Source organism: Plectropomus leopardus, chromosome 20 (genome assembly GCF_008729295.1).
Source record: "Plectropomus leopardus isolate mb chromosome 20, YSFRI_Pleo_2.0, whole genome shotgun sequence".
Taxonomy (NCBI): domain Eukaryota; kingdom Metazoa; phylum Chordata; class Actinopteri; order Perciformes; family Serranidae; genus Plectropomus; species Plectropomus leopardus.
This window is the reverse complement of record NC_056482.1, coordinates 9438152-9461886: the sequence shown is the minus strand read 5'-3', so window position 1 is coordinate 9461886 and position 23735 is coordinate 9438152. Positions and strand designations below refer to the sequence as shown.

The 23735-nt window shown below is 37.8% G+C and overlaps 1 protein-coding gene across 2 annotated transcripts in view; it reads right to left on the bottom strand.

The window, feature by feature from the left end:
• The window catches only part of aff1 (AF4/FMR2 family, member 1), a 54421-nt gene that overhangs the window by 28474 nt on the left and 2212 nt on the right, over nt 1-23735 (bottom strand). The window contains exons 2-15 of one of the 2 annotated variants that reach the window (XM_042508927.1): nt 22244-22364; nt 20060-20896; nt 15898-15939; nt 13298-13384; nt 12539-12572; nt 11665-11722; nt 10525-10666; nt 9366-10397; nt 9190-9278; nt 8860-9085; nt 8613-8704; nt 8193-8256; nt 7909-8045; nt 7596-7667 (exon numbers count right to left, since the gene is read on the bottom strand). In XM_042508927.1, coding sequence (XP_042364861.1) covers nt 7596-7667; nt 7909-8045; nt 8193-8256; nt 8613-8704; nt 8860-9085; nt 9190-9278; nt 9366-10397; nt 10525-10666; nt 11665-11722; nt 12539-12572; nt 13298-13384; nt 15898-15939; nt 20060-20896; nt 22244-22364 — 3033 coding nt within the window. The remainder of the gene's footprint in view (nt 1-7595; nt 7668-7908; nt 8046-8192; nt 8257-8612; nt 8705-8859; nt 9086-9189; nt 9279-9365; nt 10398-10524; nt 10667-11664; nt 11723-12538; nt 12573-13297; nt 13385-15897; nt 15940-20059; nt 20897-22243; nt 22365-23735) is intronic. The other variant, XM_042508928.1, reaches the window with a different exon arrangement.

The window sequence follows — 23735 nt, the reverse complement described above, 5'->3', positions numbered from 1 at the left end:
TAATTATGGCGTTTTGGGCTATTTTTGCAACTTTCTATGCTATGGCGTGTCTGTGCAGGTTAATCTAAGTTGTTTCTAGCGGTTTTGAGCTTTTTTTGGGACATGTCAAATTTTGAAATTTTTTCCTTACTATAGTCTTGGATTTTTGGTCATTTTTTCGACGTCAATAATTATGCCGTTTTTGGGCTATTTTTGCAACCTTCTGTGCTATGGCGTGTCTGTGCAGGTTAATCTAAGTTGTTTCTAGCGGTTTTGAGCTTTTTTTGGGACATGTCAAATTTTGACATATTTGCCTTACTATAGTCTTGGATTTTTGGTCATTTTTTCCACGTGCCAAATTATGGCGTTTTTGGCTATTTTTGCAACTTTCTATGCTATGGCGTGTGTTGGCAGGCTAATCTAAGTTGTTTCTAGCGGTTTTGAGCTACTTTTGGGACATGTCAAATTTTGACATTTTCGCCTTACTATAGTCTTGGATTTTTGGTCATTTTTTGACGTCAATAATTATGGCGTTTTGGGCTATTTTTGCAACTTTCTATGCTATGGCGTGTCTGTGCAGGTTAATCTAAGTTGTTTTCTAGCGTTTTTTGAGCTTTTTTGGGACATGTCAAATTTTGACATTTTTGCCTTACTATAGTCTTGGATTTTTGGTCATTTTTTCAACGTCCATAATTATGCTGTTTTGGCTATTTTTGCAACTTTCTATGCTATGGCGTGTGTGTTGGCAGGCTAATCTAAGTTATTTCTAGCGGTTTGAGGTTTTTTTTGGACATGTCAAATTTTGACATTTTCGCCTTACTATAGTCTTGGATTTTTGGTCATTTTTTCCACGTGCCAAATTATGGCGTTTTTGGCTATTTTTGCAACTTTCTATGCTATGGCGTGTGTTGGCAGGCTAATCTAAGTTGTTTCTAGCGGTTTTGAGCTACTTTTGGGACATGTCAAATTTTGACATTTTCGCCTTACTATAGTCTTGGATTTTTGGTCATTTTTTCGACGTCAATAATTATGCCGTTTTTGGCTATTTTTGCAACTTTCTGTGCTATGGCATGTCTGTGCAGGTTAATCTAAGTTGTTTCTAGCGGTTTTGAGCTTTTTTTGGGACATGTCAATTTTGACATTTTCGCCTTACTATAGTCTTGGATTTTTGGTCATTTTTTCAACGTCCATAATTATGGCGTTTTGGGCTATTTTTGCAACTTTCTATGCTATGGCGTGTCTGTGCAGGTTAATCTAAGTTGTTTCTAGCGGTTTTGAGCTTTTTTTGGGACATGTCAAATTTTGACATTTTCGCCTTACTATAGTCTTGGATTTTTGGTCATTTTTTTCAACGTGCCAAATTATGGCGTTTTTGGCTATTTTTGCAACTTTCTGTGCTATGGCGTGTCTGGGCAGGCTATTCTAAGATATTTCTAGCGGTTTTGAGGGTTTTTTTGGACATGTCAAATTTTGACATTTTCGCCTTACTATAGTCTTGGATTTTTGGTCATTTTTTCAACGTCCATAATTATGGCGTTTTTGGCTATTTTTGCAACTTTCTATGCTATGGCGTGTGTTGGCAGGCTAATCGAAGCTGTGTCTAGCGGTTTTGAGCTACTTTTGGGACATGTCAAATTTTGAAATTTTTGCCTTACTATAGTCTTGGATTTTTGGTCATTTTTTCAACGTCCATAATTATGGCATTTTTGGCTATTTTTGCAACTTCCTATGCTATGGCGTGTGTTGGCAGGCTAATCTAAGTTGTTTCTAGCGGTTTTGAGCTACTTTTGGGACATGTCAAATTTTGACATTTTCGCCTTACTATAGTCTTGGATTTTTGGTCATTTTTTCGACGTAATAATTATCGCGTTTTGGCTATTTTTGCAACTTTCTGTGCTATGGCGTGTCTGTGCAGGTTAATCTAAGTTGTATCTAGCGGTTTTGAGCTTTTTTTGACATGTCAAATTTTGACATTTTCGCCTTACTATAGTCTTGGATTTTTGGTCATTTTTTCAACGTGCCATATTATGGCGTTTTTGGCTATTTTTGCAACTTTCTATGCTATGGCGTGTGTTGGCAGGCTAATCTAAGATATTTCTAGCGGTTTTGAGTTTTTTTTGGACATGTCAAATTTTGACATTTTCGCCTTACTATAGTCTTGGATTTTTGGTCATTTTTTCAACGTCCATAATTATGGCGTTTTTGGCTATTTTTGCAACTTTCTATGCTATGGCGTGTGTTGGCAGGCTAATCGAAGCTGTGTCTAGCGGTTTTGAGCTACTTTTGGGACATGTCAAATTTTGAAATTTTTGCCTTACTATAGTCTTGGATTTTTGGTCATTTTTTCAACGTGCCATATTATGGCGTTTTTGGCTATTTTTGCAACTTTCTATGCTATGGCGTGTGTTGGCAGGCTAATCTAAGTTGTTTCTAGCGGTTTTGAGCTTTTTTTGGGACATGTCAAATTTTGACATTTTCGCCTTACTATAGTCTTGGATTTTTGGTCATTTTTTCAACGTGCCAAATTATGGCGTTTTTGGCTATTTTTGCAACCTTTTGTGCTATGGCGTGTCTGGCAGGCTAATCTAAGTTATTTCTAGCGGTTTCTGAGGTTTTTTTTGGACATGTCAAATTTTGACATTTTCGCCTTACTATAGTCTTGGATTTTTGGTCATTTTTTCCACGTGCCAAATTATGGCGTTTTTGGGCTATTTTTGCAACTTTCTATGCTATGGCGTGTGTTGGCAGGCTAATCTAAGTTGTTTCTAGCGGTTTTGAGCTTTTTTTGGTACATGTCAAATTTTGACATTTTCGCCTTACTATAGTCTTGGATTTTTGGTCATTTTTTTGACATCAATAATTATGGCGTTTTGGGCTATTTTTGCAACTTTCAATGCTATGGCGTGTCTGGCAGGTTAATCTAAGTTGTTTCTAGCGGTTTTGAGCTTTTTTGGGACATGTCAAATTTGACATTTTCGCCTTACTATAGTCTTGGATTTTTGGTCATTTTTTCCATGTGCCAAATTATGGCGTTTTTGGCTATTTTTGCAACTTTCTATGCTATGGCGTGTCTGGGCAGGCTAATCTAAGTTGTATCTAGCGGTTTTGAGCTACTTTTGGGACATGTCAAATTTTGACATTTTCGCCTTACTATAGTCTTGGATTTTTGGTCATTTTTTCGACGTGCCAAATTATGACGTTTTTGGCTATTTTTGTAACTTTCTATGCTATGGCGTGTCTTGGCACGTTAATTAAGTTTTTTCCAGCGGTTTTGAGCTGTTTTGGACATGTCAAATTTTGACATTTTCGCCTTACTATAGTCTTGGATTTTTGGTCATTTTTTCGACGTTTATAATTATGCGTTTTTGGCTATTTTTGCAACTTTCTATGCTATGGCGTGTCTGTGCAGGTTAATCTAAGTTGTTTCTAGCGGTTTTGAGCTGTTTTTGGGACATGTCAAATTTTGACATTTTCGCCTTACCATAGTCTTGGATTTCGGGTCATTCTTTTGACTTGCCAAAATATGGTGTTTTTTGCTATTTTTGCAACTTTCTATGCTATGGCGTGTGTTGGCAGGCTAGTCTAATTGTTTCTAGCAGTTTTTGAGCTACTTTTGGGACATGTCAAATTTTGATATTTTCGCCTTACTATAGTCTTGGATTTTTGGTCTGTGGTACTCTCACTACCTGGGGCTCCGATTACAGAGCCTGGGTCTGTTGAACTGCACTACGCTAATCCTTTGCCTCTCGGGAGCGTTCCTGCTCCCTTGTTTCCAAGTTTCCCTGGATCCTGGCCATAATGACTGTGCCTACCGTGGTGATAGCTGTGCTGATGCTGCGACCCTTTTGGTTGTGCTCGTGCTGTGCTGTATGATTCTGTGCCCCCCGCTTGCTCTATCGTGTCTGGTCCTGGTTGCGCCGATGCTGTGATCTTGCCTTTGGACAACTCCCTTTCACATATGCATGAGACTGTTATCATCTCTATCAACATCATCATAGAGAGCAATTAGTAATTTCACACCTACCATTACTGTAATATGACATGCATCTGTTTCTATTATTGCTGTGCCCCCCCCACCCTCTCTCTTTCTCTTTCCTTTTTTGCCATGATTGTATTTCATTTGCTATTTACGACATCTATTGCTCGTCTGTCGGTCCTGGAAGAGGGATCCCTCACTATCCTCTACCGCTCTTCCTGAGGTTTCTTCTTCTTTTTTTTTCCCCGTTACAGGGGTTCTTTTTGGGGAGTTTTTTCCTTGGGTGATGTGAGGGTCTAAGGGCAGAGGGATGTCGTACACTGTAAAGCCCTCTGAGGCAAACCATATTTTGTGATAATGGGCTATATAAATAAAACTGACTTGACTTGACTTGGTCATTTTTTCAACATGTCAAGTGATGGCGTTTTTGGCTATTTTTGCAACTTTCTATGCTATGGCGTGTCTGGGCAGGCCAATCTAAGTTGTTTCTAGCGGTTTTGAGCTACTTTTGGGACATGTCAAATTTTGACATTTTTCGCCTTACTATAGTCTTGGATTTTTGGTCATTTTTTCCACGTGCATAATTATGGCGGTTTGGGCTACTTTTGCAACTTTCTATGCTATGGCGTGTCTGGGCAGGTTAATCTAAGCTGTTTCTAGCGGTTTTGAGCTGTTTTTGGGACATGTCAAATTTTGACATTTTCACCTTACTATAGTCTTGGATTTTTGGTCATTTTTTCCACGTGCCAAATTATGGCGTTTTGGGCTATTTTTGCAACTTTCTATTCTTCGTGTATGGGCAAGGTAATCTAATGTTTCTAGCGATTTTGTACTTTTGGGACATGTCAAATTTTGACACTTTCGCCCTTGCTAAGTCTGGACTTTTGGTTTCAAGTCCATAATTATGGCGTTTTTGGCTATTTTTGCAACTTTCTACTATGGCGTTGGGCAGGCTAATCTTAAGCTGTTTTCTAGCGGTTTTGAGCTGTTTTGGGGACATGTCAAATTTTGACATTTTCATTTACTATAGTCTTGGATTTTTGGTCATTTTTTCGACATGTCAAGTGATGGCGTTTTTGGCTATTTTTGCAACTTTCTATGCTATGGCGTGTGTTGGCAGGCCAATCTAAGTTGTTTCTGGCGGTTTTGAGCTACTTTTGGGACATGTCAAATTTTGACATTTTTGCCTTACTATAGTCTTGGATTTTTGGTCATTTTTTCGATGTGCATAATTATGGCGGTTTGGGCTACTTTTGCAACTTTCTATGCTATGGCGTGTGTTGGCCCGCTATGCTAAGCTGTTTTGAGCTGTTTTTGGGACATGTCAATTTTGACATTTTCGCCTTACTATAGTCTTGGATTGTTGATCATTTTTTGGACGTGCCAAATTATGCATCCCTTAAAATTCCTAATTTTGACATAATGTTCAGTGTCATTTTTTTCACTATTTTGGACAATGAACTGTACTATTAAGTTTTAATGCTACCTTTGATGACACACTACAGAACAACTATTTTATTCTTTTTTGGAAGACATATTGTAATTTTATGTTTTTTATGCTATTTTGAATTCCAATGTATACAAAGACTTTTTTCATGCTATTTATGATGATATACCATACTATGATTTTTCCATGCCATTGTGAACGATATACTGGTCTATGATGACATAGTATACTTTTTTGTGCAACTTTTTGTTAAGACATATTATAATACTAACTTTGCCATTTTGGAAGGCATATTATACTATGACTTTTGTACACCATTTTAGACGACATCTAAGATAAGATATACAAAGATATACTATAGTATGACTTTCAACAACATACCATGAGATTGTTGTTTTATGCTACTTTGGATGAAATACTATAACATGAATTTTTTGGCTATTTTGGAAGACATACCATACTATGACTTTTTTAATGCTATTATGAATGAAAAACAAGCCTTCCACTTTATATTGTCTTTTGGATGACATACTTTACATTTTTATGACATTTATATTGACATACTATTCTATGAATGAATGAAATCTTTATAACATTCTATACTATGACATTTCTGTGACATTACTAAACTACAACATTTTCATGGCATTTATGTAACATACATTATAACTTATGACGTTTTTATGGCATATTAGGAATTTATTTTAATAACATTTTGTGACCACATTATGACTTTTTAATGACTTTAGTGACAAAATACTATGACATTTTTATGACATATTCTATGACAATTTTATGACGTTAATTTAATTTAGTTTAATGCAATTTTACATGACATACCATACAATGAAATTTGTTATATATTACACTATGACTCTGATGACATTTTTATGTATATAGTATAGTATACAATGACTTTCTAATTTCACTTTTACTATTAAATTTTCTCTTTTTTATGACATACTATTCTATGACATTTTTGTTACATTTTTATGATATACTATACTATGACTTTTTTAATTAAAAAAATGACATACTTTACAATGACTCTTTAGTTGACTTTTAATATGACATGATTATTTTACTTAGAAATATTATACAATGACATTTTTATAACATACTCTACTATGACATTTTCATGGCATAATATACTATTAAATTTTTTCTGACATTTTAATGTTAGACTTTGAATTTCTGTATATGACATTTTTTAACGATGACTATTATAATGAAATTTTCATGAAAGACTACACTATGACTTTTTTAATGACATTTTTATGAAATAATTTGCTATGACATTTTCATGGCATACTATACTATGCTATTTTGTATGACATATTTATGACATAATATACTTACACTTTCAATGGCATACTGTACTGTGACATTTGTTACGGCATTTACTACACTATGACTTTTTTATGACAAATAATACAATGTCTTTTTTTTTTTAAATTAAATTTTTCGGACATTCTATACTGTGACTTTTTAATGATTTTTTCATGACATATTATCCCTTTAACTTTTTTTTTTTTACATTTTCATGACACACTTTACTGTGTATTTTTTATGACATACTAAATATTCTAAAAATACCAAAGCAACCTATTTATGATAAATCCAGTCTTCCAATTAACGGTCAATCATGTAGTAGAATCAGCAACGGACATTATAATAAACACCTGTACTAAATAAATGCTACACAAATATAGTCATTTCAACTAACAGTTATTTCAAACATAAGAGTTGCTGTTGTGTATGTACATGATGTATGTCTTAATAACTGTAGTGTGTATGTATGCATGTGAGTAATGTTTATGTGTATGTATGGATGCATGGGTATGTGTATGGATGGAGGCATCTAATTATGTTAATGGAAAGTGTACACATGGGTATGTATGTCAGTCTAATAATGTTATATGTTGAATCTTTACCCATATGTGCATTTATGTTATGTAAACCCCACTCTCCAGGCAATTCTGCAATGTTATTTGCCTGTTCATTGCTGTAAATGGCAATAAAGTATGGCAATAAACAAAAAAAAAGATTTGCTGTTGTGGAAAAGAAATTAAAGTCTCCTTGTCTGTATTCTTTACACAAGACCCAAAACAAACAACAATATAACAAATATATATCGAAAGAGACATTCTGGTGTGTGGCGAAACAGCACATTAAGTATAAACTACACCTTACCATAAGGTTAAAAAGTCCTTTTCTGAGGGTGTAGCAGAGGCATCCACTGAGTTTTTGAGTTTCAGTACAAACCTGTGGGAGTGAAGAACGTGGCAGTAAAACTAATAAATACGAATAAAATTCTGTTATGGAGCCAAAGCCTTCGTGTTAAAAGTTTAAATTTAACATTTATATAATACATATTTTTCAATGTCTGTGATTATGACAAGGTGGAATAGCCTACCCTGCACTCTGCAACTTTCCAAACATGCAAACTAATGATTAAAACAATCTTTAAATGGTGCAGATTTTAATGATAGAAGTGGTTTCATACTTGAGCAGTTCCACTGTCTCTGCAAACATAGTGTAGGATGACATTGAAATCTGTGGATCTTTTTCCATCGCAATGCCGCTTTCAACAAAGTACATGGCTGCATCCAGGTAACTGAAAGCTTTACTGAGCTTATCTGACTACAGAGAGAGAGAGAGAGAAAGAGAGAGGGGGAGAGGGAAAGGGAAGGAGAAAATAAAGTTCAGTCGTATGTTACTTGTATGACTGGGTGGGATGGACTGCAGTAGTTTTAATAAACTCAAAACAAACAAAAAAAGAGAACCTACTTCTGCATCTGCTTTGTGCTTCAGCTTTTTGGCCTCCTTTATGTAATGCTTCACAGGGTACTGCCTAGAAATAAAAGACACTTTATTAGATGATAAAATATATCATAAGTGCACTGTTCTTCATTAAAACTGTGGCAACAATTTGATTAAAATTATAGGAAATAGCTTTAAGAACAATCCAGAAATGCTGCTCTGTTTTCTTTAGACCATCTATCGCAAAGTTACTGACTTGCACTTTTTTTTGCAATAACAGCCTTATTATCATATTCCTTGTGAAACTCTAAAATCCAAGGATGAGGAGTTTTATCTGAAATTAAGTCTGGAGGATATAGCACAATTTAGGGGGGAAATCCAGCTAGGTTCAGACAGAGGCAGGCTTTCAAAGGACATAACAAATTAAACTTTATTTTAGATTTTTACCTGTCCTCAAATCTGAGCAATGGCCTTTTGCTCAAAGCTTCCCTGGTGGGCTGTGAAGATGATGTGACAGCGAGGCCACTCTTGCGGGGCTTCTAGGATTGCAGGACAGACTTTTTGTGAATGGTTATCGGTGAGACTTTTTCACTGGTTACAATCACTAAAACTATGAGCACTTACAGAAGCTAGTCTCTGTAAAAGAAGCAACATTGTAGTACATGTTACACATACACATGACAAATTCTGTTACCTTTACAAAGTGTGGGTGCTCTGTGTGTTTTCCATTGCTACTCTTGTGCTTGCGGGTGTCTTTGGACTTTACAGCCTCCTTGCTGGACTCCTGGGTCTCCCCAGAACTGTGTTTGTGCACCTTTGAGCCTTTAACAGCATCTTTGGATGTCAAAGGATGCTGTAGATGATCAGGATTTTTCTTGGCCTTCATTTTCTCACGCTCCTCTATTGAATTGCTGGAACATCTGTCAGGGACAAAAATACAAAACCCATGTGATCTGAATCACAAAAAAAATATCAAAATATATCAATGTTATCCTCCATAATTTTTTTTTTTTAAAAAACCTACTCCAGTTTGACAGATGCAAGAGTTGATGAGGTATACTTGTTTTCCAGCCTTTGTTTCTTCCTTGGAAGAGCTGTATTATCTACCTCAGCCTGGAAGACAATAAACCACACATTGAAACAAAAATATTATGAACACATTTGCCAACTACAACAAACCTGTACCCTTGTATTTCTCACATTTTGAGATATACTCTTTTTTTTGCTGGTTTTGGTGAGTTTGTGTGCTGTAGATGCATCACTGCCCCCTCTATCTTGCTCTGTGACCAGCGCTTGTCTTTTTGCACTGCTGGCTATCGCCTGTTGTTTGCCGGAGGTCCGGGGGACTCTTGAGAGCAAGCTTAGATCAATCTTCACCAGCAGGGATCTACAAGGACTGTGGTGGTCCCAAGAACTCTTGCCTGCCCGCCCAGTCTTCTCTGAGTGCTTGTGGATTGTTTTGTGAGGAATCTTTTTGCCCTTCTGGCAGATGGTCTCTAACTTTGGTTCGGTACGACTGATCCTGAGCGGTGGGGCAGGAGACAGCTGGTCAGGCTGAGCAGGCTGAGCAGAACTTTGGGTGTGGCAGGAACAGAGGTTAGGAGATCGCACGCCACACGATGGACAACGATCACACAGGACCACTGTGACTTTAGGCTCCAATCTGGCCTTCCGCTTGTCAAGTGTAGTGTGTTTAGAAATCCTTTTAGTGTCCCTTTTAGTGTCCCTGCTGTCCTTGCTCTTCTGGCTACGTCCTGTTTTCGTCTTTACCTTGGGTCTATCTGTAAAACAGGGGTCTTTGACCTCCTCACACTTCACGCTGACAGCTGCTTCCGTGCGATCTGGGTAGTTTGCCTTCGCTGGTTTTGAGGAGTGCGTGCTGCATGAAAGTTTCTTGGAGCTGCTGCAGCTGTTTAAATCTGCAGAGATAGATTCTTGGTTACTTTGATGGTTATAGTTGTCGTGGGGGCTTTCGCTGTGCTGCTGGGGCTTTGTAAGCCTATCAGTGAACTTCTTCCTGTGGGAAGAAAGTTGAGGTTTCGATTCCCTGGTGGAGTCGGCCACCTCTACACTGAGTGAGAGCTTGGAGCTTTGACTGGGCGGTGGCTGTTTGTGAGTAGGGCTCTCAGAGGCATGAACGCCGCTCTGACTCTCAGTGCTGGAGTTCTGCTGGCTGGACCGAATCCAGTTTCCCAACTGCCAATCACTATGGGCCACTGCTGGAGCATCACACTAAAAAAAGGATACAAACATTGTGATTTTAAATAATGCGGGAGAGCAAACCGTTCAGAAAATGCTTGTTTACGAGTCCTTCATTCAATATGAACACATGTCCAAAAAAGCACAAGCAGTAAATTACCTCAGTTTTAACAGAGTTGCTCCGTGGAGGCTGAAGTGGCTCCTCAATGGTGCTTTCACTGTCCGACCCTGATCTTGAGCTACTCTCTGAGTCGCTGGAGCTGGCAGACTCTACCCCTCTGGAATGCGCTGCTTCAAATGAACTAGTGCATACATAAAAAACACCACAATAATGTCACATAGATGTGTTTAGATTATAATGGAATTACACTCAAATAACTTGAAGCCCACATGCCCAGACTGAGCCAGTAAACAGCACATTTAACAAGCATCATGTGTGAAGAAGGAACCAATTGAAAAAATCTTTTAATTTGTTTTTTGTTGTGTTGTTGTTTTTTTAATTTTACAATGATTTTTTTTTCTAAAAATCAGGGCAAGAACAAATGATTGATTAGACAATTAAATTAATCTTTCAAGTCATTTTTCAAGCAAAAATGCCATGATGATTTATATTAGTGATATGAATTTCTGTGGGTTTAAGTCTTTGGTTGAATTAAACAAGTCATTTCAAAACATCATTTTGGGCTATGGGAAATTATCAAAAGCCATTTTTTCATTATAGTACACAAAACAATTAACAAAGACAATAATCTGCAGATGAAATGATAAATAATCATTAGCTGCAGCCCTCATGAAAATATGTGTAGAACTTTTTTTTCTGCCCTTTCTTCTAATTGCAGTGTTTGTGAGTGAATGCAGCTGGATCAGAAACTCTGATGGCAAATGGTAAATGTACTGTACTTTTATAGCGCTTTGCTAGTCTTTTCGACTACTCAAAGCGCTTTCACAGGACATGTTACATTCACCCATTCACACAGTAGTGGCAGAGGCTACTGTACAAGGTGCCACCTACTAGGTAGTAATCATTCATACGCATACACACTCTGATGACGTGGCATCGGGAGCAAATTGGGGTTCAGTATCTTGCCCACTGGGGATCTTCCGATTCGAGGATGACCACTCTACCTCTGAGCCACAGCCACCCTTCCTGATGAAGCCAGCTAGTCCAGTTAAGACATTGTTTGGACTGAACTACATGACATCAGTAATTTTCATTCAAGTTCAGTAACTTTCTCTGGTTCTCAGGTCGATGTCATATTTCGAAATAATGGCAAAAAACTGTAAAAGCAGAGTCACTTACGATGAGGAGCTCTGCTGTATGAGCTGGGATGGATCTGCAGGAGATGACTCATAGTTTTCTGGAAGAAACAACAGAGAAAACAAACATTAGTTCCACAAAAGAAACAACACAAGTCATTACATTTACATGTCATCGTAAAAAAAAAATCAAACAGGGACTGCTGTATTTTTTTTTAAAAATTATATCCTGACTACGCATAACTATAAATTATTAAACAATAGAAATACAAAACTTATAAAAGCTAACCTGCTGGTAAAGGTAATGCTTTAAGATCTCTCAAGGCCTGTTTGCTTTCTAATGGTTCAATTTTATAAGAAGCACAAGTTTTACTACAACTGATACTAATAATCTAATTAAATATAAAATCTAATGTATCATTGTTGTAAAATGTTAAAGAAAAGGCCTGAGAACAGTGAGAGATCACTTATCCTCCCCGCCTACACGACTGACTCTTACTCTTAGTTAATTTGAGCTAAAATTACAGGGTTGCTTCTCTCTGATATTTTGTGGCCAGTTAACGGAGTGGTCCACAGTTGCACAAGTTGCTACAGAAACGTTTCCTTGAAGAAAACATATGGCAGTGTCTATAAACGAGGTGCTGCTTTAACTCCATGGATATTTAAAATTCAAGAAGAGTGAGGAGAATATTCACATCACACCAGCTTCCACCATCAGGCCTGAAACTTTATCCAGAGGCTACACAGCAGATCATGATGACAGATCGATCTGTCTGCTACCAACATCAATTCCAGACAAAACAGACTCTAAACCCAGTTTGCACTCAGTGTTGATTTTCCATAATACAGTAAAATCCTTTCCATTTATTATTATGTCCATTATGAACTGTACTCTGAATCATTCCCTTATTACTCACTTTGTCCTGGACATGAGGAGACATGCTCTGCTTCCTGTGAGGACAGAGAGAAATACACAAGCAAACTTTAACCTGGGTCATACATTTGTTCGAATTAGTTTTTTAAATTTGTATTTACACTAAACTGATAACTTTATTATGTGCATGTTATAATCAGTACTCTTTGTGCACATCAATATTTAATTAACAAGACAAAGGGCCTGTGTCCATATAGCGTCTTTTTTCAGAGCATTTCGGTTATTTCATGCTGCTGCTCTTTGTGCTTCCGGTTGGAAAGTTTTCAAATGTCGCTGCCATTCCTTTAGCCCTTGTCTATGTGTCAAGCAGTATGGCATGTCTGTCAGAAACTATCACAACATCATTAAAATAAAAAAAACAATATTTGTGGGAGCAGATTGACCTATCACTAAATATTGCTGGCGAGCGTTGTGCTTTTTTATGGATTTTATATTTTTTTGTAAGTGTGTAGTCAACCCTCTGTTAACGTAGCATTACATTAGCTGCCCAGGTCACGTCAAGATATTGTAGCACAGAAACAAAACTCATGTGTAGTTTGCGCTGAAAGGAAGCGTTCTCCAGCAACATGCAACCACTTTTCTGCCAAAGAAAAACACCATGGGGGACACACAACCTAGAGAGACCTTATAACATGATGATTTTTCCTCATCTTCAAGCTTAAGCATTATGTGCATGGACAGTGCCATGAGTGAGCACTAACTAAAAATTGATTTCAGTACTTCTCAACCTTTAAGCTCTTACCTTGGCCAAAAATGGGGACTTGGGTGGTTCATCTGTGCTCGGTGTGCGTATAGCTGTCAGAAGAGGGGGGCATGAACGGGTCATTTCCTGTAGAGAGGAATATAAAGAGGGTTGGTGCCTTATTGACAACAGGTAAGAGTGGTCACTCTATATAAAATGAACACTGGTGCATGCAGGTGTACGCCCCATATCTATTTCAGATTTCATGCCGACACATGATCTTTCTTTGCACCTGACACAGACAAGAATAGCTGCTCAAAAAAATCAATTTATGTGTCCTCAACTCAATATAAGCATGCAAAACGTGTCAGATGTTCAGTCACTCTTCGGAACGGTAGAATCAGCACGATATGTATAAGTAACATTATCTGTGATGGTTTCTGGTATTTTCACAAAGTACCTTGACTCTGCACTGGAATACTAGCAGAATACTACTAGAAACAAGATGCAGTCAGTTGCATTTCTTTGGATGAATTATCAATGAGAATGGCCAGACTACTCATTCAAACATTATGAGAGGAGAACAAGTACAAAAATGATAGCCGTACACAACAGTGGAGTTCTGTGAATGCACACATCACATCAAACCGTAGAGTAGCTCTGCTACAGCAGCAGAGGATTGTGCTGGGTTCCACTACTGTCAGACACAAGCAAGATACAATGGGGGAGGAATCACTAAGACCAGACTATTGATGAACAGAAAAACCTTCTCTGAAGAATCTTAACTTGCGAAAAGAAATTCACCATTTTATGCTAAACTTATGATAAATTGTTAACCTGTAATTTAAAAAAAAATGGTGCTGGGCACTATACAAAATGCTTGCAGCATGTCCAAAACAAATCATGTTTCATAGGCAAATATCTCAAAGGGTTTGCTAAAATTTGTGTAAGTAACAAACAGTGTGTGTGCTCATCAGACCAGAGTAGTTTGACAAAGCGACAACAGATCAAGATGGGGTGTTGATGTTATCAGCAAACGATCTAAAAAAGGTTAACGAACAGGCAGCAATTAAAAAGGGCCGCACCAGAAGCATGGAGGTTCCTTTGGCATCATGCTAAACAAAGGGTTAATCTATATGAGTGTCAAACGAACATGAATATAACGCAGAGCGGCAGCAATTGGCTAGCTAGTGGGATACACACATGAACTTGCATGCATGCACAGCCAGACCATCTACCACAACAAACAACAGAGAAGCTCTGATTTATAATCACCGAGGGAATGTGACTTCATTTTCCGCTCCGTAAACCGTTACTTTACCTTATTTTTCAGTGGTTTGCTGCTATATTATGTTCTGAATATCACATAGAGCTCCATGAAATCTTACATGCTGAAAATTTGAACGGACTTAAATTTTAATTGCTTCTGCGACCGGAAGAGTATCAGGATCATAATGTTAGCATATTTGGGATACAGTAAACAGGGCTGCTGGCAGCAAGACTGTGGAGCTGTTTAGTATTCAAACAATACTAAATGCAATTATCTCCAAATAAAAATCAGAACTTAGTTATTCTTACACCAGCATTACTTATCTTGTTGAGTCCACGCAAAAGCTGTTCTGAGGGCCAAAACTGGCACAACATGCGGCTATAGTAAATAGATATATAATAAACTAAACTGTATAAATAAAAACATGTTAAATCTGCTGCAAAGCAACTTTATGATGTTAGATTATTTTTAAGTCTATGCAAGAATAAAAATGTCATTTTTGAAATTGCTCATTATTTTCTCACCATTTATAACTTTTTCATTCGTTCCCCAGCTCAGGTCAGTAGCCCACACGCTGATCTTTGAAAACTCAGTGAGACTGTATAACTAGTGAACAACTGAAAATACACAGAAGTGCAGCCATAAAGAAAATACTGCTGATCCAGAGCAGAAGACTGTTGTAAGAAAGCTAAATAAAAGCTTATCTACAGTTACTCAAGTTCGTAGGGATGTTGAGCAACTACAGTCATGTATGTTTGCTCTTCTGTGATTGGAAAAGCAACATGAGCACAGTCAAATTTTGTTACAGAATCTCGACAAGACAGTCAATTGCTTTAATATGCGAGTACCAGGGGATACCATAGACACATTTTGTAGGAATAAGCCTATCATTCCACCGATTGCAGGCCCATAAATCCCCAGCAACAATCTTTGTGCTGTGCTATCACTTTTTGCTGCAGCTATTCATGCAAATTGTAGACTTCCTGCTGCTGCTTCTAGTCAAAAGCCTTTCAACAACAACTAACCTCTGGAATGCTTAAATGGTGAAGCATCTACTGGAAATATAGCCTTGCTGAGAAAGGCAACAGTGCCAAGTAAGTACTGACAAAATTAAATTATGGACATTTTTCAACACTTTCTAGAAGAAGCATGGGTTATAAAGATTATAATAGAGGAACAGGAAAAGCAGCCAGGGCGAAGTGGTTTGATTACGTTTTGCAGGAACATTGTGTTGGCTAAGTATATGTGAGTAAGAAATATGTGTCAACAGGTGGTTTAGGTGTTTTGAACTCAAACATAAAATGTAAATTGTCCCTTGTCATATCTATATTATTATGATTGTAAAAGACAATAGTCAAATGTAAAGGAGAATTTAAACAGGTGGACTCACCCTCAGGATGTCCTCAACACACTGAACTTCACTTGTCCTCATCTGTAGAAAGGGATGGAATATTCATGAGTTACCAAAAAGATAGTGGAAAACCTGGATTCTCCTATGATCTTAAGATCAAACATAGAGATTTATTTAGGGGCTAATTTTTTACAGGACAAACCACTGAAGGCATTTTTTGTATAATTGTATGTTTACGCCACCTTTTGAGGACAGTGTGGGAAATTATATATATATTTTATATATTATATGTGGTGAATGCATCTTTATCTCACCTGCACAGAGGCATACCTATACCTGCTAAGGGCATTGCCAGTTGAAACCAAGAGCTGTTATTTATTTTAAAACCTGCAATATGGCAATCTATCAATAGAGAAACTGTTGTGGGATACTGAAAACGCGCACAGTGCAGCAGAACACACACACACAAAAAAAAAAACAGTCAAACAAAGAAAAAAATTAAATGTCAGAATTATATAAAACTCATATTACAAAGGACAATTATTTAGCTTTTTTTCATGAATAATGGAATAAATAGTTTTTCATTGTTACTTGAGTTTTTACATTAAAATCTAGTCACAATAGGAAAGTGAGGATGTTTATGGCATTTTAGCATTGTCCAGCAGGGTGCAGCACAGACCTGACAAGACTAAATACACAACACTGACGAGAGTGTTAATGAAAACATGCAGGGAAGCTTTTTCTGATTTTATGATACATTTAACTCTGTCCATGACAAAATGCAAACAATCCATTTTCCAATCACAGCTTGGGGGCATGGGATGGCATTTATTAAATTCATAACAAAGCAGAACAACTCATTCCATTATTAGAGACATAGGCTATATAATTTTCATTTTAATCAGTGTTTTTGCCATTTAATTATTGCATAGTATATGCATTATAAAAAGGAAATACAAATAACAATGTGTATCATATTATTCTTTATTTTATTCTTTGATTTCTTTTGATTTAGCGTTCACAGAGCACCAGATGAAATGGTGAGTTTTGACAAAAATGGCCTATAAAGTCTTCATCCAGAGAAGAAAAAATAAACCGACCAACATTACCATATATTCTTTTTTCTCAAATTATTTACATAAATATCTATGAGAAGAATGCAGTTCTATACTGTATCACGCCATCTACACCCTCAATGGGTAGATAAGTGACGCAATACCCTGTATCAGGTGGCAACACAGACCAACCCTAACATCAGATAAACACTGTATGTCAATGAATGAGTCAACAGGCTACAATTCAGTTTGTTTTCAGGCCTGTCTTTCAGCTTTTCCTTCTGAATGGACAGTGTTTGAGATAAGGTCAGAGTGAATGGGCCCCCAGAGCAGTTATGTAAGTTGGTGACAAAGCTCATTTATTGTTAAGCTGCTGAGCCCGGGGCTGTAGTTATCAGAGGCAGCTAAGGTCACGCACACACACACACACACACAGAAACACAACCCACAGGTTTACCACAACCCCTGCTTACCACATATGCCATGCTGTGCACCTGGGCAAGACATGATTCTACATGCATACTAACCGTGCAGTACAGTATCTCTACAGTGCAAAACAACTACATACTACTTCTCTGATTACTTTCCTATTATCTATATTTTCGCATTTGTTTCACCAGTTGAACTCTAATCTAGATGCCTGAACATTTGCCTTAGCTTTGTTTGTACAAGGATGTCTGCTCTCTGATCCACGACACCTTTATATTGACCTGCAAGTGGGAATAACACATTACTGTAATCTCATTACTTCTTCACGACTTCTACTTTTCAATGGTTTGGAAGCTAAATCGACATTTCTAAATATACTGTATATTCAGAAATGTCTTATTGCATATGTGGAAGGTGACTCAGGAGTGAAAGTTGGTAACAAATAGGGAATGAGTAACTGCCTTGGTACCTTGCGCTAGATTAGTCCCAGCTGTGAAAAAAAGAGTCATATTCAGTGCTGCTGTGCTGCTGCAGGAGTGTTGGGGGGAGGTGTGGAGTGCTGCAGGTGCAAGGGTTGTGCGTGTGTGTGTTTATGAACAGAGTTGAGCTGGAGTTCAGCCAAACTCTCCCAAACAAAGCAAGTGCAAGACCTTTTATATGCATGAACAGTCAAGCAAGAATATCAAAACTATGAGGAGGTTTCAGGGAACACCCTGAGATCAGCCGGTGCGCTCTAAGCCCACAGTATGTTTATAGTCCAGACAACAGAGCTGGGAAATGATAAGTAGGACTTCCCTGTCCTACCACCTCCCCCACCTTCCCTGGAAGCACCAAACAAGAGGCTCAGTGGTTTATTATATGTCAACACAATTATTAATACAAGTTTCTGTAAAAGAAAACACACTCGAAAAATAGCTTAAAATTTTTCGTTCAAAAAGCAGGACATAAGTCACATACGATACATACTTAAGTATCTACATCATACTGTACTTCAGATGCTTCCTTTATATTTAACTGCTTTCTACTGTTAAACAAATATATTGCTTAAGTTTATAGAGAGCCAGAGTAAAATGCAGACTTCCAGGCTATTCACCAAAATGTATTTCAGAATCAAACTTATATTTGTAGTAATTAATATACATAATGCAGAAATGCAACATAGCCATGCACTGGACCAAAGATGATGCCTATTTATTTAAATAGACCTGCTCGCCTTGTGCAAAGAGGTTTCCCAGCTTTTGGGTTTACTTCTGCAGTATGCAGTCCACTGAATATGCTCACTGGAGTTTCTCCTGCTGGCCCTGTATGTGAGTTGCCACTCAGCTCATAGATTTCACATTGTGTTGACATCGCAGGTTTTTAAATCGCTGTAATCGATGTATAACCACCATGGCTCAAAAAACTCATTATGTAAAGAGTCATAATTGACTCTGATCGAAGTTCCAGGTGTCCTGTCAACGGTTTTACAGAACCAACTTTTACAATTGTGGCCTATGTGGAAAATGCTTCTTGGGCTGCAGGCGATTTTTTTGCTGCAATACCATAAGAAGCCGCTGGGAAAAATTGGCTGCAAGGCTGAACAGCTTTCCTGGGGGCCTGGGTACAACACAGCGCAGTCAAGTCTGGTCCACAGTTGCTAGAAGACTAAAGTCCATAATAAAAGACCATAAACGACCATAAACAAATGCTTTCTATATACAAACTTTCTTTTGTGTATCAACCACCATCCATTTGAGTGTACCCAAAGAGTATTTGAACAGATACCATCCCTTTATTCTTGTGCTGTCTGCTGTAACCATCAAGATTTCAGTTCTGATACTACTACTATTGCTATTACGAATAATTCGACATTTTGGGAAACAGACTTAATCGCTTTCTTGCTGAGAGTTAGGTAAGATCAATACCATTCTGAGTGCTAAATGCCAAACTTCAGTCCACAACAAGTTAATTTAGCACTGAGCGTAAAAACTGGAAACGGGGAAACAGCTAGTCTGGCTCCATCTAAAGGTAAATAAAGCTGCCCACCAACACCTCTAAAGCTCACCACTTATTATTTTATGTTGTTGATTTGATCTGTATAAAAATCAAAGTGTAACTAGATATAGCACCATGCAATTCTATGCCTCTGCACACCAGCCAAGTTGCACTTACAGTTCATATCCATGTCTGAAAACATGGATGTAAACATGGCAGCACAGATCTATACAATCAGCGCAGTTTCAAAGTGGGCACCCAAGGTTCTCGAATTATGGTCAAAAAAAAGTTTGATAAGGTCACCGTGACCTTGACCTTTGACCACCAGATTCTCATCAATTTATTCTTGAGTCCAAGTGGATTTTTGTACCAAAAGTGAGGAAACTACTTCAAAGCCATCTTCAGATTTTGCATTCACAACAACTGGACGGATGCCACGTCACAGTGACTTTGACCTTTAAACACCAAATTCTGATCAGCTCATCGTTGAGTCTATTAAAACACTGGTGCCAAATTAGAAGGTATTCCTTTGAGGCGTTCTTGAGATACTGCGTTCACAAGAATGTAACGGACTGAGAGACAGAAAAAAAAACCTAAAACATAATGTCTCCAGTCTCGGCTATCACTGGTGCAGAGGCATAAAAACAATAAGTATCAAATTTATCCTGAGCTTAACTAACTAGTCAAGTTATAAACAATATGATACCATATTACAGTTATGAGATCTAAGACAATATACTCACCTCCAAAAATTGTGGCAGTATCTTTGTTTTGCCCAGCTCAGATTTGTTGATTATCTCTGGTAGAGGTGCATACGGCTCTGGTGAAGGCTTCAGCTCAGGTGACTCATTGACCACCTGGTCCTGACCATCCATGGGCCGCACATACGCTGTTGGCTTCTGGGTCATGACTACACTGGGCTGCTTTGACGTCGGGAGTGAGGGGAAGGTCTGGGAAGGTAGTGCATTGCCCTTGTTGGCTTGAGACGGAGGTACATCTTTGGGGGACTGTTTTAGGTTAACTATGGAAACATCCGTAATGCCGGCAGACTCAGTGGGGTGATCTGTGGACGCTTGAAGCTGATGTCTATCCAAGGTGTCCTTAGTGTCCATGTCAGTGTTATCATGGTCACTGGAATGTGGGAAGGGTGGCGGCTTGGCATCAGGAGACTGAGAAGAGATTTCCTGGGGAAGGCTGTCATGCTCCCTGAGATCTGAGTGGGCTTCACTCGTCTTTGCTGACTGGCTTAGCTGACTGTTCTTCAAAGACGCATTTGAGAAAGTGGACAAATGTCCATGGTGGTTAGGAGAAGAAGACATAGTGGACATCCTCAGGGGCTGAGAGGAGAGACCGTTCAGGGGGGGAGCTTTCTGACTTTGGTTGGACATGTTATGGACCGGGTTGTGGAATGGAGGTTTGGTTGGTTTATCTGTGTTTGGCTGACCCTGATCTGACTGAGAGAAGGTTACACAAGAAGGAATGGGTAAAGGCTCAATGGCAAAGGGATACGGATTATTCACATCTTCGTAACTGCCCAGCATCCTCTGGATTCGATTGGAAAGCTCATCCCCTTTGTTTATCTGCAAAATGAAGGGGCAAACGGTGATGTTAACAGAGGAAAGAAATCCTTCTTTAAAACATAAATACACAGAACCAAATGTCTTAAACCTCAAACAAATACACTGCATAACACTGCTGACAGCACCAATCTTCTTTGAGCAAAAAACACTAAAGCATCAAGACCACAGTGAGTGCGGCTACATTTTTTTATCATGAGGTTTATCCCAGTTATGGTGATATTCGGGAAATGGTGATTACATGGGCACAGAGAAATCAGGTTATTGATATTCTGTATACACAACACAGTTTTTTTCCATAGTACTCTAACTAGCATATTCAGGTTTCTCATGTATGCAATATGGTGTTTACATGCTTAAACACATAAACTGGATACTCCAAAAAAAAAAAAAACAATCATTAAGAGGTTAACCATGTCCATGTAAATGTACTCAAAGATATTTTCTTCCTCTAAAATTACTGCATTGGATGAGAGATATTTGAAATCTTTACAAACTGTGCAGGCTGCCCCACTCCATTTGTCGAGGCTATTTGGACCATTAACAGCCACAAAGAATAAGTGCACACACTACTGAAGGCTGAAAAAACCCACACCATCTCATCTGCATGCATATTATTTATAGAATTTTTTTTTTTAAAAATCATATACTGTTTTTTTATTAAGAATAGGGAAATTTTGTAGTTTTTTGCTTTTTTTTAATAACATGCACCCTCATATTTTCTTGTACACAGAGCTATTTTATTGTTTGTGCTTTAACATTCTTCATGTTCTAAATTTTGATAATGTCATAAGGGGGCAGGGGAGGGGCTACATGAGTTTCTGACACCTTATTTTATTCTGTAAACCGCTTTATCTGGGTTAAGTACTTTGTACTTAAGCTTGACATTTGCTATATAAATAAAGATTTTTATTAATTATTATTATTATTATTATTGTTGTTGTTGTTGTTGTTGTTGTTATTATTATTAATTTGTCATCATGGCAGACAGAACAGTGCTCCTTATAGTAAACATGCAAATATAACATCATCACATCCTGCAGCAAAGAAACTTAGATAGATTTTAAGTAGTAAACTATGAATGTAAATGTTGACAAACATTTGACTTACATGTGAAACTAAACAAAGACTTTGTGGGCAATTTTAAAACAATATTCCTCAGCTTCACAATAATGTTTAGTAGTAGTAGTAGTGGTACTAGAAAATTCATTAAAAAGTATTTGTTGAGATTCCTCTCATACTATGTTTGAAATTCAATGCTATTATGGTACCTGAATCTTTACTACTTTTTAAAGAAAGACTAAAATAAGCATCTCCTTTTCCATAACTTCTACATTAGAGGTTCTTTACCTTGTATGGTTCCCCAAAGAGTGGAACGTTGTCAGGATTGAGTTCTTGGGATTCGCTTGTTTCTTGGTTCCTCTGTTCCCATGCACGGAGGCGAAGGCGGTTCCTTTCTTCATTGTATACACTGCAGAACATTACAAAAGAAAGGCACCTCTTAAATCAGCACTGCATTTACAAGTACATCATTTCAACCTAATACTGAATGCAGTTACCCAGATAAATGCCTGAGGTAAAGATACAGTAGATGCCTGAAATGTTCAGATTGGCCACATGCTTTACAACTCAATACAGCCTGTTCTTTGTTACATCTGTATTTGTTTTCTAGGGTTTTTCTACAACTACAACCCCCAAAACTAATAAATGTGATGCTTATGATTAAACCCGTTCTAGGTAAAGACACCAGGAAATTTAGAGATTGCAAATTTATGGCATCTTATCACAGACTTTGCAACCCAAGGGGCAGAGCACCAGTGTCCAGAGGGAGAAGACAGTGCCCATCACATCAACAGACACGTGTAATTAGACTCACAGACGCCATGAGGATTCGCCACAACATTCACATCTGTTCTCTTTATTCCCCAAAGATGACATGCAGGCCATACAGACATCAGATGGATACTAGTTAGTCCAGATATGATGCCAACGGCAAAAAGGGGTTTTTTTTGTTACACTAAATTACATTGTGGAGAAACAGCAGCCCCCGTGGGATCGGTTGTTGTTTCAAAGTTGACTAAAGTAAAGTTATCCACAGTTTAAAATATTTTCAGTTTTCTTCCCAAAATACAGTGTTGATCACAACAACAACCCCAATGGGACGCTCCCATGGCAACAAGCTGAGCAGCACAGATTTGGGACTAAGCCAAACAGATGAGCACTTAGTAGTACAGCACAAACTGGCAGTGCCCAGTCACAGAGCTACCCAGAGGCAAAGCAGCACACAGTGCTTGTATTAAATTACACACTTGTCTTCCAAAATAAACATGAAACATACAAGTTGTTGGTGATTGTACATGCTGATGCTGTGATACAGCACATGACTTAGAACAACTCAAAAGAGCAATATCAGGGGTTGAAATACTGATGAGGCTGCAGAATAAACTGTCCAGAATTAGAACTCAAGCAGTGATTTAATCTTCATATTGGCTCAACCTCTGACAATTTAATAATGAGATGCATCCGCATGAGTATTGTGTTAAACAGACAAGGTCAAAATGAACTGCTTGAGATCAATGTCAATGATTTTAAGCACTGTGGCTGCTCTCTTTGCACTCCTGCTTTTATAAAAAAAAAAAAAACAATTTCATGACATTTTATATAAGATCAACTTAAAAATAATTGATAAATTACATAACAATGAGGATGCTGACATCTTTAACATTGTGATAGTGTTGACTAAGTTCTCTCCAGTCTTTACTTCACACTTGTTCCATTTCCAAAAAGGTGGACATTTCTTCAATATTGCTGAAAAGATATACATCATATATTTCAAATGTTT